Genomic DNA, 18,818 nt, shown 5'->3' on the forward strand with positions numbered 1-18,818 from the left:
AACTATGGTCCACGCTGGTACAAAACAAAGTGACGCAAGTGCTAAGTTGTACGAGAAAATAAAGTTTGAAAGTCCAATATTTAGTAATAAAAGGATAAAACTAAGATTAGTTAATGATACTCTTGTAGTAAAAGGAAAACTTATTTTTACAATTTTCTAAAATTTTATCATTATTGTTTTCACAAAAACTAAAAGCTATTTTTCAAAACGGGTTTGTTCATTGGAAAGAAGATACTTTTATTAACACTTTGGGATATTTTCATACTCATATTCCAAGAACTGGATTTGATACGAATTTTTAAAACTTAATCGGCGAAAATTCGCAAAATTGGCAAAATTGTCGTTCATTTCAAAAATTTATTTCTCTAGAACTGAAAGTGATTTTTCAAAACGGCTTTTTGCATTAAAAAGAGGATACTTTAATTAATAATCGAAAGTGATAACAGCGACAGTTCTGTTAGTAATGATTGTGATGATGGATTATAAGCGAAGAGAAGAAAACCACACGAAACTGCAACAAGAGATTGTATATATCGTATTGTGATTGTTAAAATAAGGTTGCTAATGACAAACCTGATATAAATACAGTTGTATTCAATGAAAAAAGTCCTATTGGGGTTGATCTTGATTATTATATAAAAGAGATACTAATTCCTATGAATGGTAGAGTACTAAGTAATAGGTTTTTAATATCTGGCCAAAGCCGGATATTTGGTAACTAACCGGTATCCGGCCGGATTTTAAAAAATGGACGGATAGGCCGGATACTGGATAGTTTCCGGATATCCGTTCTACCACTAGTATCTATCATTATCAAAAGAATATATTTTTAATTACAAAATATTATATTGACTGAAGTCAACTTAAAAGATAATTTGTTCTCTCGTATTGTTAACAATTCAAGAGTAGCTGGTGTGGGAAGACGTAACAGTGTCAACAAAAAAAAACATCTTCATCGCCAAGAACAAAGTTTCTGGTTGCTTTTCTGACAACTATTTTTTTGTAAAATTGGACCATAAAATGTTTTTTGTCTTTCTAGTTGCTAGTTGTACTAGTACATAATCGTTTTCTGAAATAGAGCGGATATTGTAGGACAATCTAGTACAGTTGAATATGACGTCTTGTGAACATTATAAATTTTACTTGGCTCAAATGTCTGTCGCGTTAAATATTGTTTTAAATTTACTAAGAAATCGGATTCGTTTTAGAAAACACGATTGTCCATACTAGTGGAAGGAAAGTGTGACAAGTGAGACAGATTGAGTACCTATTTGCAATTAGATTTGCCAAGAACTTGGAAAAACTACTGGATACGCACGCAGCTTTCCTTACTTTCAGCCGAGAGTTATGAAGTCTGGACGATGTTACACATTTCATATTCGTTCCTTATCAAACTGAGAAAATTTGACCACCCAGATATTCCCCAAAGTGTACTCCTACTGTTAAAAGTTTCGTTTCAAAACAACTAAATATTTCTTATCAAGTACCATTCCGCCTAGAAAACGCTGATGATTTCAACCTTACTTTAATCAAATAAAATACTAAACGGATATCCGGGTTTGGCCAGATATTAAAAACCTATTACTTAGTACTCCATCATTCACAGGAATTAGTATCTCTTTTAGGTGTTGGACACTGCAGATAATAATCAAGTTTAACTCCAATAGGACTTTTTTCATTGAATACAACTTTGTTTATATCAGGTTTATCATTAGCAACCTCATTATAACAATCCCAATACGATATATAAAATCTCTTATTTCAGTTTCATCTAGTTTTGTTCTCTTCGCTTGTAATTCATCATCACAATCATTACTAACAGAACTGTCGCTGTTATCACTTTCGATTATTAATTAAAGTATCTCTTTTTAATGCAAAGAGCCGTTTTGAAAAATCACTTTCAGTTCTCGAGAAATAAATTTTTGAAATGATCGACAATTTTTTCGACTTTTGCAATTTTCGCCGATTAAGTTTTAAAAATTCGTATAAATTCCATTTGTTGGAATATGAATAGAAAATTTTCCAAAATGTTAATAAAGGTGTCCTCTTTCCAATGAACCAACATGTTTGGAAAAATAACTTTTAGTTTTTGAGAAAACAATATTTGAAGTTTTGAAAAAATTTTCGATGTTGCAATTTTCATCGATAATTTTCAAAATTCGCTATACAATTTATTTCTTGAAGGATCCTTGTGGAAATATCACCAATTATTAATTCAAGTATCCGCTTTTTAATGCAAAAAGCCGTTTTGAAACATCACTTTTAGATCTTCAGAAAAAAATGGTTGAAATAATCGACAATTTTTTCGAATTTTGCAATTTTCGCCGATTAAGTTTTAAAAATTCGTATAAAATTCATTTCTTGGAATAGGAGTATGAAAATATCCCAAAGTATTAATAAAAGTGTCCTCTTTCTAATGAATCCACCCGTTTTGAAAAATAACTTTTAATTTTTGAGAAGACAATATTTGAAGTTTTGATAAAATTTTCGATGTTGCAATTTTCATCGATAATTTTCAAAATTTGCTATAAAATTAATTTCTTGAAGGATCCTTGTGGAAACATCACCAATTACTAATTAAAGTACCCTCTTTTTAATACAAAAAGCCGTTTTGAAAAATCCCTTTCAGTTCTTGAGAAATAAATTTTTGAAATGATCGACAATTTTTTCGAATTTTGTAATTTCGCCAATTAAGTTTTAAAAATTCGTATAAAATCCATTTCTTGGAATAGGAGTATGAAAATACCCCAAAGTGTTAATAAAAGTGTCCTCTTTCCAATGAACCAACACGTTTTGAAAAATAACTTTTCGTTTTTGAGAAAATAATATTTGAAGTTTTGATAAAATTTTCGATGTTGCAATTTTCATCGATAACTTTCAAAATTCGCTATAAAATTTATTTCTTGAAGGATCCTTGTGGAAATATCGCCAATTATTAATTAAAGTATCCTCTTTTTAGAGTTGCTTCATTAGTTAAATCAGCATCAAAAAAGTTCATTTTGTATCTTGGATCCAAATAAGTTGACATATCTTATCAGCTTTCTTATTAATTTCATTTTTATTTCAATATCGCAAAGGCGTCTGATTCGTGTTCTTCCCCATATAAGATTTTTCAAGTCCGTGTCTGCAACCTATTACAATGAAAAACACCATCTCAAGCAATTGTAGATTTGAAATGATGACAATTTCTCTGTTAAAACAATACTTTTCAAAATTTTGTTTTAATGTATTACTAATATTAACTAACGAATACCATGTTCATTGCTGTACACATCCACTCATGTTACAGAAATTTGAATAAATTAGCTTTGGATTAACGAGGTTGTACTGTACATTGAAACCTATCTGGCCAACCACAGAAAAAACATATAGAAGTAGTAAAGAAGAAACTCAGCAAGAAAGATCGGACGTTTAGTATTTGACGATGAGATAGGAATATGTTATATCAAATGGAATGTTCTTATTTTATCTACATATCACTTGATGACACTGTTCGGTTAATCTATCGAACCAAATGGTTGGTACAAAAAAAAATGTCAGTGGAGGTACAATGCACAATAAAGTGTTGACGGCAATTCCTTGCCCTAGCAAGATTGGCAAATGCAAAATTGTATCGTTGTAGATACTGTTATTCTCCACAGACGCTGAATCTATCAAACGAAGAAATAACCACTATCGCAAAGCCTTTTATATCTATCCTTCATTAACACCCACTCTAATTGCAACAACTAATACAGATTTTCTTCTTTTACCATGCGCATTTTTGAAATTGAAAGATTTGATGGACATTAGGTCTCCTTAGGAATCCAACTAGAAATTACTTCTGTCGATGGAAGTATTATGACATACATTCCTAAAATCCCATACTCATTATCATAACATTAATATTGATGACCCAAATTTTAATGTCAATTATTATATTAAATAACAATTTTTTTAGGGAAACTTCAACAGTAATATGTTTAATAATAACAACATTATTATTATCAGCAACGTCCGTTTTGGTTATGGCAGAAGAATTTAAACAACTTCCAGCACATTTACGAAATATTTCCACGACTTTGGTACATCACAGAAAAAGTCGAACGCTTTTTATATGCGGAATAATTATTTTAATGTCTTGCGCGAGTACTTTAAGTTTGATTTTATACGTTCCATCAAATTCTTGTGCTGCATCAAATTCTTCAACGTCTATTAACGATACGCTATTAATAGACGACATCCAATCGGATTCGCCAAGTGATCAGGATGAAAATTCATCGAATGAAATCATTTTAAATTTGATATTAACAGCGACTATTCATCATAACATCACTTTTAATAATCAAAATAAGTTTAATGATAGTTGTTTGGAGATTTGCAGAAAATCAAATTGTACCGAATCTTGTATTAAATATTTTATTGATGTCATTGGATGGGATAATCTTTTAAAATTTTCTAATCTTACATCGGAAAATTCGATGAAATTAAAACAATTGTCGGATAAGAACGATTACAGTGGTATAAATATAGAAAATGTTTCAAATAGTATTATAATCAACAATCCGGTTATTGTTGATGGGAAAAATAATACTTTTTGCAATGAATCAAACCAAAGCATTCCTTGTTTTTTACTGAGGAAGAAAAGAGATACTGGGACAAAAACTCCGCCAAATTTAACATTATTAAAAACTTTAAGTGGAAGTAACAAACCAATTACGACTACACAATCACCAACAGACGAAGATATTTGTCAAAATCATGTCAACAAGGAATGCATTCAACCAGAATACTTTGTTTTTACTTGGGTTTTATGTCTAATCGCTTTAGCAACAGCTTTAAAACTTTATTATTTAATTAAGACGTTTTTGGCTGTGGTTATGGTCACGGTTTTTGCCATTTTAATAATGTTACCAAACATGTATAAAGATATTTTTGATGATTGTACTTCAAGGTAATAAAACTCAATGATTTAATTTCATATTAAAAAATATCTCACTTTTTTAGTACTCTTCCCTTATCGGCTCAAATGTTTATATTATTAGGAGTATTTTTCTTGATGGTTGCTTATCACGCTAGATTAGTTGAAGTTACGAGTCGTTTAGATTTCTTATGGAAACAACAAGCCGGGAAAGAACTTGCTGATATGCAAGAAACAAGACAAAATAACACACAGTTATTGAAGAATATTTTACCTGATCATGTTGCAAAACATTTTTTATCAACTGATAGAAATGTAGATGTAATAAAAAAATAATACGACTAAAAATGTGGAGATTAATGTAATTATTTTTAGGAATTGTATTCTCAATATCGCGATGAAGTAGGAGTTATGTTCGCAAGTATTCCAAATTTTACGGAATTTTATTCAGAAGCTGTTAATAAAGGAATGGAATGTATCAGATTATTAAATGAAATAATCGTTGATTTTGATCAACTTTTAGAAGAAGATAGATTTAGTTCAATTGAAAAAATTAAAAGTGTTTGTGCAACGGCAACTTACATGGCGGCGTCCGGCTTAAATCCGGGCCATAAAGTAAATTAAATCTATTAATCTAAATTATTTTTTGAGTTAACTTTTTTTGTAGGATTTCATGAAAACAGATAGTCCTGAACATTTATGCGCACTCGTCGATTTTGCTTTATCAATGAAACAAAGATTAGAAGACATCAACACCCACTCCTTTAACACTTTCGGTTTACGAGTTGGAATTTCTTGTGGGCCGTTAGTTTGTGGTGTTATCGGAGCTAGAAAACCAGTTTTTGATATTTGGGGTAACACAGTTAACGAAGCATCTAGAATGGATTCAACTGGTGTTATTGGAAAAATACAAGTTCCAAAATATACTGCTCAAGTAATGTCAATTACAACTAAAATTACCTCAACACATTTTTTTTTTATTTAAAGATTTTAGGTGTTAGAGGATACGAAGTAACTTATAGAGGACGGATTGAAGTAAAAGGAAAAGGTCAAATGGACACTTATTTTGTTATTGGAAAATCGGCTGGAAAACCACCGTGCTTCCAAAGACAACCGAGTCAATGTAATAGTTTAGCGGCTGTTGTTTACGCGATGGCACAAACTAGGAAGAAACATACTGGAAATACACGTAATTGTATACTTTTAAATTTTAATCAAAAAATTGTGTGTGTTTTTTTAGCGGGAAGTGCAGTTCTTGGAAGAGCAAAAAGTCAACAAAAATCTGGTACAACAAATCCACGGAAATTAATCAGTTATAGTTCGATGAGATTAACACATAAAACCCCATCAAATCCAGTTCGAAGAAATACAACAAAAGCTAATCAAAAAAATCTACATGCAAAGTAATAAAAACTGTTTATTTATAGTAGTGTATAATTGGACCGCGTTATGCATCACTTGACTAAGCGACAAATGAACAATGTTCTGACTTCTCAGACTAGACAGGCTCAAACTATTGAAAATTGTTAGGTGCCTGTCTATTTTTATCACAGAACACTGATGACAGCTATCACAAGATTATACAGGGTGAGTCAGAAAGAATGGGAAATCCGAATACCGGAGACACTAGACACCAAAATATGACGATTTAACCTAACATGTCTTATATAAATGTCGGTGGCTTTTAATACACAGGGTGTTGAAAGTTAAATTTTTATTTCGAAATTTCTTGATAATTTTGAAGGTTTTTGTACTATTAACATAAATTTTGGTAGTTAGATGTTTTCGAACATGAGAAATACGAATTTGATATTTGTTTTGTGACTACTTGTAGAGGGCGCTAGATAATAATAATAGTAATAATAAATGCCTTTATTAGAAAATAAGCTTAATTGTACAAAAAAAACATACAAAAGAAAATAGGCGAGTTCCAGCTTGTACTAGTTAGTACAGCTGCTCTAACTAACCTAAGAAACAAAAAAGAAAAACATGAATCGGCCAAAAATTACAAAGCAAAAGCTAGATACAACAACAAGATTGCAAAACATGTCAGATCAGCGTTTGCCCCCATGTAGACATTGTTCAAGAAAACAAGAATATTTCTGTGTAAATTTAAACCTTCGTAGTGAGAACCCCTTGCAATTATCGTCCACCTCATTATATTTCGAAGTTATTTGAAATATGTATGATCTCTGAAACAAAGACAAACGATAGAAGGGTGGCGACAGTCTTCCGCGAAATCGCGTATTTATTCGGTGGACATCATTTCGCAGTTTATAATTTTATGGTATAGGCACAAACACTGCACTTTCCTACGATGATACATATTTAGCCATCCCGCATCCTTCAGTTTATAAGATATTCTGTTATATTTTCTAATTCCATATATATACCGAAGACACGAATTTTGCACTCGTTGAATACGTGTTACATCGCTAACGTCAATGCACGGATGGTAGACCTCAGCACAATAAGTGAATTGAGCCAACACAGAGGCTTCGCACAACACCTTTTTCAGATGAATACCAAGGTAGTGTCGATGAGGAAACAACATCCTCAGATGATAATAAGCCCTGGATATACAGTTGGAGACATGCTTCTTATAGCGAAAACTGTTGTCCATAATCATACCCAAATTCTTTACCTCACTAACCAAAGGAATGTTACAACCATCAATTTGCAAATCAATACTTTCCCGAAAACCATTACATATAGCGGAATTTCCAAAAAGTATAGCATTGGATTTACTCGGATTAAGATGTAGACCGTATTCCCGAGCCACTTTATGAATGTAATCAAGGTCTTTTTGCATATTCGTAATACCCAACGCGAAGTCGCGTGGATCAAAGGAAACATACATCTGCAAGTCATCCGCACACATATGGTACTCACAATGATTTAACCCCCTAACGATTTGAGATGTATATAAAGAAAATAGAATAGGCCCTAAAATAGTACCTTGTGGTACACCCTTGCTCAAACAGCGAAATTCAGACAAAGCATCACCGATTCTAACCGACTGATGCCTTCTCGAGCCTGTAAAATATCATTAGTTACCTTGAGAAGAGCAGTACCGCAGCTAAGGTTTCTACGAAAACCAGATTGATGCTTCGGTAAAATATTATTAAGTTGAACAAATTGATGCAACTGATTAAACATAATTCTTTCCAGAACTTTAGATAAAATTGGCAATATGCTAATCGGCCGCAGATCTTTAGGCTCAGATGGGTCACGTTTTTTTGGGATAGGAATCAAATTTAAAGGCGGTAAGCCATTAAAACTGAAACGCGTTGCAAGGTTCAAAGAAGGGACCGAATCAATAAAGAAATCGTTAACCTCATCTGGTCGATTCAAGTGAGCAGGGATTTGCTGTGAACATTTCGTACCACAAATACCCAAATGATTCAATTGTTTCCACAGTTCAGCACCCCGAGACGTCTGATATAAAAATTCCAGATATGATTTTCTTTCTCTTCTAATGCAGGTTGTAGTAAAATTCCTCAGCTCCTTATAAGCAACCCAATCAGCACCTGAACGAGTACGCTTGTATTTATTCTTTGCCCTATCACGTTCGTCCATAAGCAATTTAATATTTGGTGTTAACCAAGGTACGACCTTTTTGGTAAACCTCCTTACGGTTAAAGGGGCATGTCTGTCAAATAAAGCCAGCAACAAGTTATTAAAGTTTTGAACTTTACAATTAATGTTATCCATGAAAAATATTTTGTGATAAGGCACCGACTACAGATCGCTATTGAAAGCACATTCATCGACACCACGCAGCATACGCACGGTTAATAACCGAGGAGGAATCTTAGGTACTTTCAAATCTATTTCGCAAAAAATCAAGTCATGATCAGATAAATCACACGGCAATACACCACTAACACTCACCAAACGACAGCAAGATGTGACGATGATATCCAACAATGTCATAACAGCATTGGTCACACGAGTCAGATCACCTATTAGTTGCACAGCCGAGCATACATCCAAGAATTCATGAAACAGGTTAATAAATGGACCATCCACGTTCAGAAGATCGATGTTCAGGTCACCCAAACAAAAAATGTTTTCGGTTTCAGCAACACAAGTAGTGTATACTTCCTCAACACTACTCAAAAAGTCTCTACAATTAATGTGAGGCGGTCTGTATATCCCACCGACAAAAATAGAGGACTTAGGAAAGAAAAATTGAAGCCAGACCTGCTCAATATCACCACCAACCGCAATAGGCTTATAGTCAAAGTAATCACGGAAGACTATCGCAACACCCCCACCACGATCAGTCCTATCAAATCTGACAATTCTATAACCATCAAATCCAAAATCGTACTCAGTATTTGGATTCAACCACGTTTCGGTCAAAACCAAAACATCAAAATGATTCTCACATAATATAGTTTTAACATCTACTAATTTAGGCAAAAGCGATCTGACATTCAGATGTGCAAGGGGTATCAAATGCATACCAATAATAAACTAAAGTTATTCTATATACAGACAAAATTAACAAAAAGAAAAAAAACAAAATAAAGAACAAAGAGAGGCACGAAATACCTAGTCTCCTCTCCGCCGTAACCACATACAGCTACATTTAAGAAGTTTATTCATTTATTTATTTTAATTTATTTCATTTTATTTTTTTACACACTGTACGTTTGAGATATCAAGTCATGACTATTTTGTCAGTTAAGGTATGGTGAATTAGAATCAGAAATCTGAAGGTGTTTTCAATTCTGCACAAAAAAGGTACTTTTGCTTACATTTTCTAAGTCTACTGGTTTCCAAGTTATCTGCTTTTAATTGTTACAAAGTAATTTTAAGGTTAACATTTAAAATCAATAACACAGTAACTATAGCAATTAGTAACGATAATAATCCATAACAATAACAATTAATTAATAACAATAGAATATTGTGACCATTTTCAAAAATCCAGTGGACTTAAATCTGGATTTCTCACTATTAAAAAACTCATTATGTCGTGGCATTTTCAAATTGGTAATAACTTTATTGTTGGTAAAAATGATTATTGCACACGGAAATTAGATCAATATTGACAATTAACAGGCAATTGTCGAAACATAAGCGGAAAAATAACCCAACTTTGCTTATGTTAAAAATTAAATATTTTAGAACAAAAAATACATTTAAACATTTAAAAGTAAATAATTCGAAAACCAATAAACTTAGACAATTTCAATAAGAGTACCTTTTTTATGTAAAATTGAATGCTCTTTGTGATTTGCACCTCTTATTGGTCGTAGCTGTCGAGCCAAAAAACTTATGATTTGATTTATAAAACGAGCAGCGTGTATCTAGCGCCCTCTACGAGCAATAACAAAACAAGTTTCAAATTCGTATTTCTCATGCTCGAAAACATAAAACTACCAAATTTTATGTTAATAGTACAAAAACCTTCAAAATTATCAAGAAATTTCGAAATAAAAATTTTACTTTCAACACCCTATTCCTCAAAAACCACTGACATTTGTATAAGAGATGTTAGTTAAATCATCATATTTTGGTGTCTAGTATCTCCGGTATTCGGATTTCCCATTCTTTCTGACTCACCCTGTATAGTGTGTTGTGGCATAAATTTAATCAAAATGATGAGTAAATAATCTAGAGTTTGATTTTGTACTCTTAAACTGGTTTTTATTTTATATAAAATTTAAGTCTAACTGGTTTCGGCCCTTGGCCATCTTCAGACACTCTACAAATAGATTAAAATCACTCACCTTATCTATTATACAAACAAGTTTCTTAATATTTCTTTTTGTTTTGTTAAAAAAGATCACATATCAAAGTCGAAATCAGATTATTAGTTACTAATTTACAAAATTAAAGTTTAAAAAGTTGTAAAATGAAATTAAGGACGAAGTGTTACCAGTTTACAGGTTCAAATTTAAGAGCGCTCTTTTTTAAGAAAAGAAATATTAAGAAACTTGGGAAAAATTCAAGAATCATCATGTGGCTTCAAAATCGACGATTTTTTTAATCAATGTGAAATGACCCAAAAAACATGTTAAAAATCCGGTTAACTTCCGGTTAAGAATGTCAACGTCAATTTTGACATATTTGTAATCGTCGTGAAAAATCCTTTAAAATGAGTTCAAACATGATACGTTTAATTCCAATATTACTCGAGATATAATCAACTTCCGGTTGATCCAACATTGAGATTTCAATGTCATTTTGACATATTCTTAATTTTTATAAAATGTCTTAATATTTGTCACAAAAACAAAAATATAATAAAAAATTAAGGTAGGTATTAGTATTTAAAAATTAAATTGCTACCTTCATTGTTGCTAACTTCGAGTTCAATGTTTTTTATTCGAACTTTTTTGTTTTTTAAGATAAGTTTATCTTGTTTGGACTCATTTTAAAGGTTTTTTTTTAATAAAAAATACATAATGAAAGAATACCATGAAGTTGTCCACTTGTCTGTTATATGATAACTAACTTCAGGTTTAAAATGTCAACCTCAATTTTGACATATTTGTAATCTTCATTAAAAATCCTTTAAAATGAGTACAAACACGACATATTTATCTTCAATATTAATAACGTTAGGGTCAACTTCCGGTTAAGAATGTCAACATTAATTTTGACACATTTCTAATCGTCGTGAAAAATCCTTTAAAATGAGTCGAAACATGATACGTTTAATTCCAATATTACTCGATATATAAGCATCTTCGGGTTTAAAATGTCAATGTCATTTCGACACATTAAAAATTAAGGTTGGTATTAATATTTAAAAATTAAATTGCTATCTTCATTGTTGCTAACTTCGCGTTTAATGTTTTTTATTCTAACTTTTTTGTTTTTTGAGATAAATGCGTCATCTTTGGACTCATTTTAAAGGTTTTTTTATGAAGTTGACAAATATGTCAAAATTAAAAGTTGAAAGTTCGAACTTTTTGGTTTTTTGAGATAAGTGCGTCAAGTTTGGACTCACGTTAAAGGTTATTTTATGAAGATTACGAATATAATAATAAAATTAAAGTTGTCATTGATAACTGAATGTTTTTTTCACGACTAAAGCCAAATGTTTCTAGTTTTCGATCAATAAAATATACAACATAGTAATATCTTATGCTAACTAGCGCTACCTACCACTGCCACTAGAACTACCACTAGACTGAGAACTAGAAACATTCGGATTTAGTCCCACGTCTCTCAAGACGGCTAAACCCGAATGATTCTAGTTCTAAGTCTTGTGTTAGTTCTAGTGATAGTGTTAGTGTAAAACTAACTGCAATAAATCTAATGCTAACTATCGCTACCTACCGCTGTCATTTGTAAAATGGATAAGATGAGAGATGTTAATCAATTTGTAGAGCCTCTGAATATAGCCAAGGGCCGAAACTAGTTAGACTAGTTGATCTATTTTTTTTATTGTAGAATTTCTTGGTGTATCTAAGTCGGTTCTTAAACATATGATGCAATCGGACTTGAAATCGTATAACGTGATTGTCACTTAGCTTTATCCTTTAAAACAAATGGTATTTTATGTCTTTTGGTATTCTGCATTTTTTCTAAGATAAGTTACACCTTTACCAACCAGACAGCATGAAAATCTCGAAAAACGATAAACTGCCGCTAGTGAAGTATTTTATAACGCGATCCAATTAAGGTTATATGTAAATTTAAAAGAAATTCTTTGAATTTTGCATAACGTCACAATATCTTGAGGTTAATTCAACGAATTTGAGTTAAATGTTTCGAACATGAAATTAATAATACTGGTCAAAATAAAATAAATGCTTTTAATTAGATAATTTTTATCAAATAGATTATAGATATTATTTAAAAATGAAAACTTTAAAGACCGCACCTAATGAAAATTAAGACTTCTCTCAATCAATTACGGCAAAAAAAATATATTTAAAGATGACTTAATCTTCATTATGGTGAGAATTTACATTTGGGAAACACGACTCTATTGTGTACTCCATGATTTTCAAATTTGTTTTGAACTTTTTGAATAAGTAGAACTTTATTAAGTGGTGTAGCAGGATTATCTAAGATTGTATTCTGATTGCGTGGACTTATCTGTGTCCACGCAAACAGAAAACTTATACATCATACAGTCATAAAAGTTACCTGGTGTCCGACAGTCTCTTTTATAATCAGAAATTTTGAATCTCATTCTCCCAGTATTTTTTGAACCCCAAAGATAGGCAAAAACGAGCAAGACTGAATACAACATTCATTCTTCTATACAACATTCTGCAGCACATTTACCAATCAAAAGGGTGAATATGGAAAGCAAGCATATGTTGCCAGTGGGTTATTCGAAAAGTGATTTCTTTTTTTTTATAAAAATGAAATACGATGTTCTTATAGTGTATAAATATGTTATTAAGTTATATATTGTCCATTCTGGTCAATACCTCTTGCCATCTTTCTGGCTCCATAATCATAAAATTTCTGATCTTTACTAACAAAAAACCAATCCGGCAAAAGGTTTTGCCGTCTTAAAAATTTTGTGGAGATCGGAACAAATAATAATCAGAAGGTGCAAATCTGGAGTATATGGTGGGTGTTGCAGCATATCCCATCCAAGCTGTAAAAGCTTTTAGCAAGTTACTAACCTTGTCTGAGCTCTCGCATTATCTTGGTTGAATAGTGCAGCTTTTCTATTAGATTATTCTTTATTCTGATTAAGTGAATCATTCAATTTGTTCAGCTGATAACAGTTCAGTTGTGTTGTCCGGTAGATGCTAAAAAACACGATTCCAAACAGATAGCATCACTTTTTTTTATAAATATTATCTTTCGATCTTATTTCAGTTCATATCTTTAACTCCCAGATGCGCTTCAAAAATCACAGACATCAACACTACGGCATATTTCTTTCTGTAAGAACATGAACGGACGAATTCGATTAACGCATTTATTGTGTCTTCTTTAGCATCAACTGGCATTCTAGACCTTAGTGTACCTTCAGCATCAAAATTGCAGGATGGAAATTTTTTAAACCAGTTTTGGCGCTGACATTCTGTCAATACATCTTCTCCATACACATCGGATTTTCTTGCTTGAACAGCATTTTTACCTTTTCAGTACTAAAAAAGTAAATAATCCCGAAAATGCACCAACCAAAAACTACTACATAGAAACAATCAGCTGTGAAAATATATGATGATTATGCGACTTAAGTGTAAAGTTGCAGTTAAGAATGAAATTACTTGCCAAACAATCTATTAGCATTTGATTTGACTACGACAATCCTTCATTCCTTTACCATTGTCAAAATGCCTATACATGTTTATATGCTGAGCCAGAAAAATGTCAAACTTGGCTAAAAATGCGGTGCACCAATAATTTCATCACTATCATAAAAAACAAGACGTCATTCTATTAAAAATAGGATAAGCTAAATGTCCCCTTAAAAGTGCCTACTAATATTTTTATTCGGTCTCAATTTGCCTTACATGGTGAATATCCAGATGGTCATCCTTATTTCTTAAACCTCACATTATTTTTGTGATCTGTCATATTGATCTATTGTATGTATTAAATTCTTTATTAGTGTTGAGTATAGATATTCTGTGAAATTTGTAATTGTGACAGATTGACTAGGTTGGTTTGTTTATGCTACATTTGATATTCCATTTCTGATAGTTTTGACGAATTTGAGATATTTGTGGGATGATCATTGTGTATAATGTTGTGTTATAATGTTGAACAAAGTAGATTGCGAGATTTATTTGTGATATTCAGGATTTCCAAATGGATACATAAAAACCTATCGGTTTTGAAAGATATACAAAGGCATAGATGATGTTGTTGAAGTATCGGATAACATTCTTCTGAATTCTAGTTGTTTTGTTTATCGTCTCACAATCAGTCGATAATAATTGTTAATAGTTTCAAAGAGTTATAGAAATCGAGTTTGTTTGTTGTCTAATAAATGTATTTATTTTGGACTTTGACCCAAGCTTTGGTTATTGAAACCTTGAAGCTTTTGGAAGTTTTGGTGGGTAATGGTTTCTATTGCTTAGCTGTACATGATGTTAAGTAATGTCAAACAAATTGGTATCAGACTAGTGATTTGGATTTACGAGTTATGAGAAACTCAAGATTGCGTGTTTTGAAGATTACTCATCCGTTCTTGTATATTTATTGATCTATCGCGAGCATTTGACTGCGTATCGCATAGAATTCTTTTAGAAAAACTTAAAACAGTTTATAACTTTGACAGTAATAGTTTAAATTTCATTATGTCATACCTGGAGGGAAGGAATCAATGCGTAAACTGTGATTCTAAAGTCTCAAATCGCATTCCCGTACGTAGAGGGGTTCCACAGGGGTCAATTCTTGGGCCTCTGCTGTTTCTATTATTTATTAATGACCTACCCTATGATGTTGGGAACAATGTTGAATGCTTTCTTTATGCTGATGATGCTACCCTGTTGATTCGTAGTCCATGCATTGATGATTTACACCGTATATCGGATAATGTGATGCGTAGAGTTCATGATTGGACTGTAGCAAATGAACTTTCTCTTAATAACTCTAAAACGGTACATATGTCACTTGGCCTTAGAGATCTTCCCCCTCAGAATCCCAGCAGCACTAAGTTTTTAGGCGTAATTGTAACTGCTCCAAAATTAAGTTTTGACGAGCATGCTCAAGCTGTGGGGGCCAAGGTGAGCCGAAACATTTACACACTGAAACGTGTAGTTGATACGGTTCCTCCTGATACTGCAAGAATGGCATACTATGCTTTAGTCCACTCGCTTTTGACATATTGTATATTGGCATGGGGAAATACTCCAGCTAGTAGTCATATTTTCAAGTTCCAGCGTAGAGCTATCCGTGTGCTTGGTGGGGTCGGTTTTACGGAGAACTGCAAATCTCTCTTCAAGAGGCTAAACATTTTAACTTTGGAAGCAATTTTATATGCCAATAAGAATAAGCACTCCTATGATATCTGTTCTAATTTTCATCATTATGACACAAGAGGCAAGCATGATATTCGGACTAATTTTTGCAGATTACAAAAGTCTCAACGGGGCCCGATATATACGTCCCAGCAATTGTTTAATCGCTTACCGCTTGACGCGAAAAGTCTCTCAAATGACTCTTTGAAGCGGCGTTTAAAGCCATTTTTATTATGCGGCGCTTTCAATTCTGTTGAGGAATTCCTAAACACAGAATGTTGTGTCTGAATTTTAATTGTAACTGCTTTCGAAACTATGTAATTTTTTGTCAATTTGTAATTATATAATATATGTATTTTTTGTTAATACTAAGTAATCCATGACGAGTGTAAAGGAAGATATCTTAAAGCACAACTAAATGAATTTGAATTTGTAGTCCATCGATGTATGTGAAATATAGTCTTTGTAGCTGACTAGACAGTCCCCGTTGAAACTGAAACACTTTACAGAAATGTCTCTCCTTCTTGCTGTGATTATTTCGCAAAATTTTTCTATACTCTGCTGCTCTCACCATTATTTTCATACATATTATTACACTGTTGGAAATAATTCACGAGCACACCCTGTATAATCTGAACGCGTGTGTCTAGCGCAATAAAATTTGGTATGAAAGTAGTACTAAAGTAGTGTAACTTACTCTTACATGGAGAGCGGCACAACTCTGCAGGGAGGAGAAACATCAATAGCGAGAGTATCCCCCGTGAGCTTCGCGTACCATCGCTACACGACGTGGCATGAAGTCTATAAGTCGCTGTATTGTAGCAAGAGGGATGGCCAACCATGCCACCTCAACTCGCCTCCATAGCTTCTCAACGTTAGCCGAGGAAGCCGGATAACGTAGAAGTCTCCGACCAGTAATTTCCCAAACATGTTTGATCGGATTCAGATGCGGAAACCGAGCTAGCCATGGAAGCATTCGTATACGGTGCTCTTCCACAAAGGTCTGTACAACACGCCCGTTGTGCTGTCGTACGTTGTCGTGCATGTATGGCAGACCTGGGAGCCGCCGAACGTAGGGAAGCACAACGGACCGTAGCACCTCATCTACGTATCGTTGACCCGTCATGGTCTGCTATACACGCAGCAGACGTGTACGTCCACCATGTGTAATACTACCCCAAACCATAATGCTCGGTTGTCGGTGGATAGGGCATTCTTGCACGCACTGCTCGAGTAGACGATCACCACGTCACCGACGAACTAAAATTCGCGCATCACCGGTGCTCAATTCGAATCTTGATTCGTCGGAAAACAAAATGTCCCTCTACTCGGCAACCCACTAATGCCTAGCGTTGACCCACTCGTGACGTATGCTGCGGTGACGGAACAACTCGAAACTCGATGAATAAACTCGTCTACAGTAAACCTTTGTGCTCCGCAAATATCATGGATTTATCTTCACGCGTTCAGATTATATAGAGTGTGCTCGTGAATTATGTCCAACAGTGTATTTATACGCTGTTGTGGCTTAAGTCTGGTTAATTTTTGGAAGAGCACCCATGATAATTGTTTTCTTCATTCTTTCGCTATCAGGAAATGCGTGTGATGTTCAAATTTTGTCGTCCTTAGCCATTCAATGACTCTTCTGTATTTACTGCATTGTGTACCATGCACATCTCCTTAAGTTTTCGTGGTTAAACTGTCTTTCTTATGCTACGACTTCTTTAGCAGCAAGTGATATAATAGCTTGTTGTCTCTATTGGTGGTGATGACAGTCTTCTGCTTTTATATCTTTGGCAGCCATGGTCTCTTCCATGACTGAAAAATCCAATCGTTCGCTTGCTATGGCGAGCTTTTTTTAGAATCCTCCGGCTCGCAGATCGTATCACTCTTACTATGTAATTCTTTGATGTTTCAACGACTGTTTTATGTGATACCTTTTAATTTGTATGGTATGGGGGTGGGAAGTTTAAATTCTAGGGGTTATGGGTTTGTTCAGTTTTTGAACTCATCATCTAAAGAAGCGGGAGGATCTTACTGTATTAGATTAAAGTATGTATTGAAGCTTTTTGCAGCAGCTATTCTTTTATTAGATCTTGACAATGGCTTGTGTTAATGAATTATTTCGACAGACTTCGCAGAGGTCATCCGAAGGTTTCGTGATCATTACATACACAGTTTATCGAAACCTATTTTGTCTAACTTGCCACTATGTAAAATTAGTTATATTAAGTTTATTTCGCATTTATCTCGAAAACATGTTTTTGTAATGTACATACATGTATTATTTTCTTTTAGGTCACAACCAAATATGCGTCAACTTGGTTCAGCAAATCAATTAGATGGTTCAAAATCGACAGATAAAGAAACACCAATGTTAACAATGCCAAGAGCTACAGTAAGTCAATCAGCACCACACACTCCAGTTTCCGCTCCATCAAATATCGAAGGATTTTTGAAAACCGTCCCAAGATTGCTTTCCGAGCCAGCGGTCAATTCAAAATCGCGAAGTTTATCGCCGGGCGTAAAATCACTTGATCTCAATCGAAAAGATAAAACTTCACCGTTTTTTCCCGATAAGAAAATAACGATCGACGTGGACGGTAATAACAGTTTGAAGCCAAAGAACAATTTGATTTCGCTTCCTTCGCCGAAACTACTCTCGAAAAAGGATTCGAAATTCTTTTTGAAATCGCCGTTGGTTAAGAAAGAGACTAAAATTCAAATTGAAGGGAAAGTCGAAAGAATAACTACGGATGGGACTGATGTTTAAAATTATTTTTAAATGGCGAAGAAAAAATTCTAGTCAGAAATTGATTTTTGAGATGAATGTTATTTTTTATATGGATTTTTATCTGTTAGTATTAAGCGATTCAGTGTTTAGTAAAAAAGACCAAAAATGTATGTTTTTAAGAGTAGAAGATTTGTATAACGAATGTTGTATTATCGTGAAAAAAAATATAAGCTGATGTTCCTTTTTAAAGTTTAAGGAAAAAATAAATTAATTAATCCAA

At 33.2% G+C, this 18,818-nt stretch overlaps 1 protein-coding gene across 1 annotated transcript in view; it reads left to right on the forward strand.

The window, feature by feature from the left end:
- The window catches only part of LOC111419609 (adenylyl cyclase 78C), a 136,220-nt gene extending 117,404 nt beyond the window's left edge, over positions 1–18,816 (forward strand). The window contains exons 13-19 of the mRNA XM_071196341.1: positions 3,941–4,933; positions 4,987–5,221; positions 5,276–5,515; positions 5,568–5,834; positions 5,888–6,089; positions 6,141–6,303; positions 18,103–18,816. Of these exons, the coding sequence (XP_071052442.1) occupies positions 3,941–4,933; positions 4,987–5,221; positions 5,276–5,515; positions 5,568–5,834; positions 5,888–6,089; positions 6,141–6,303; positions 18,103–18,577 (2,575 nt within the window). The 3' untranslated portion in view covers positions 18,578–18,816. The remainder of the gene's footprint in view (positions 1–3,940; positions 4,934–4,986; positions 5,222–5,275; positions 5,516–5,567; positions 5,835–5,887; positions 6,090–6,140; positions 6,304–18,102) is intronic.
- Positions 18,817–18,818: the final 2 nt, after the last annotated feature.

The sequence above is a fragment of the Onthophagus taurus genome, chromosome 6 (genome assembly GCF_036711975.1).
Source record: "Onthophagus taurus isolate NC chromosome 6, IU_Otau_3.0, whole genome shotgun sequence".
Taxonomy (NCBI): Eukaryota; Metazoa; Arthropoda; class Insecta; order Coleoptera; family Scarabaeidae; genus Onthophagus; species Onthophagus taurus.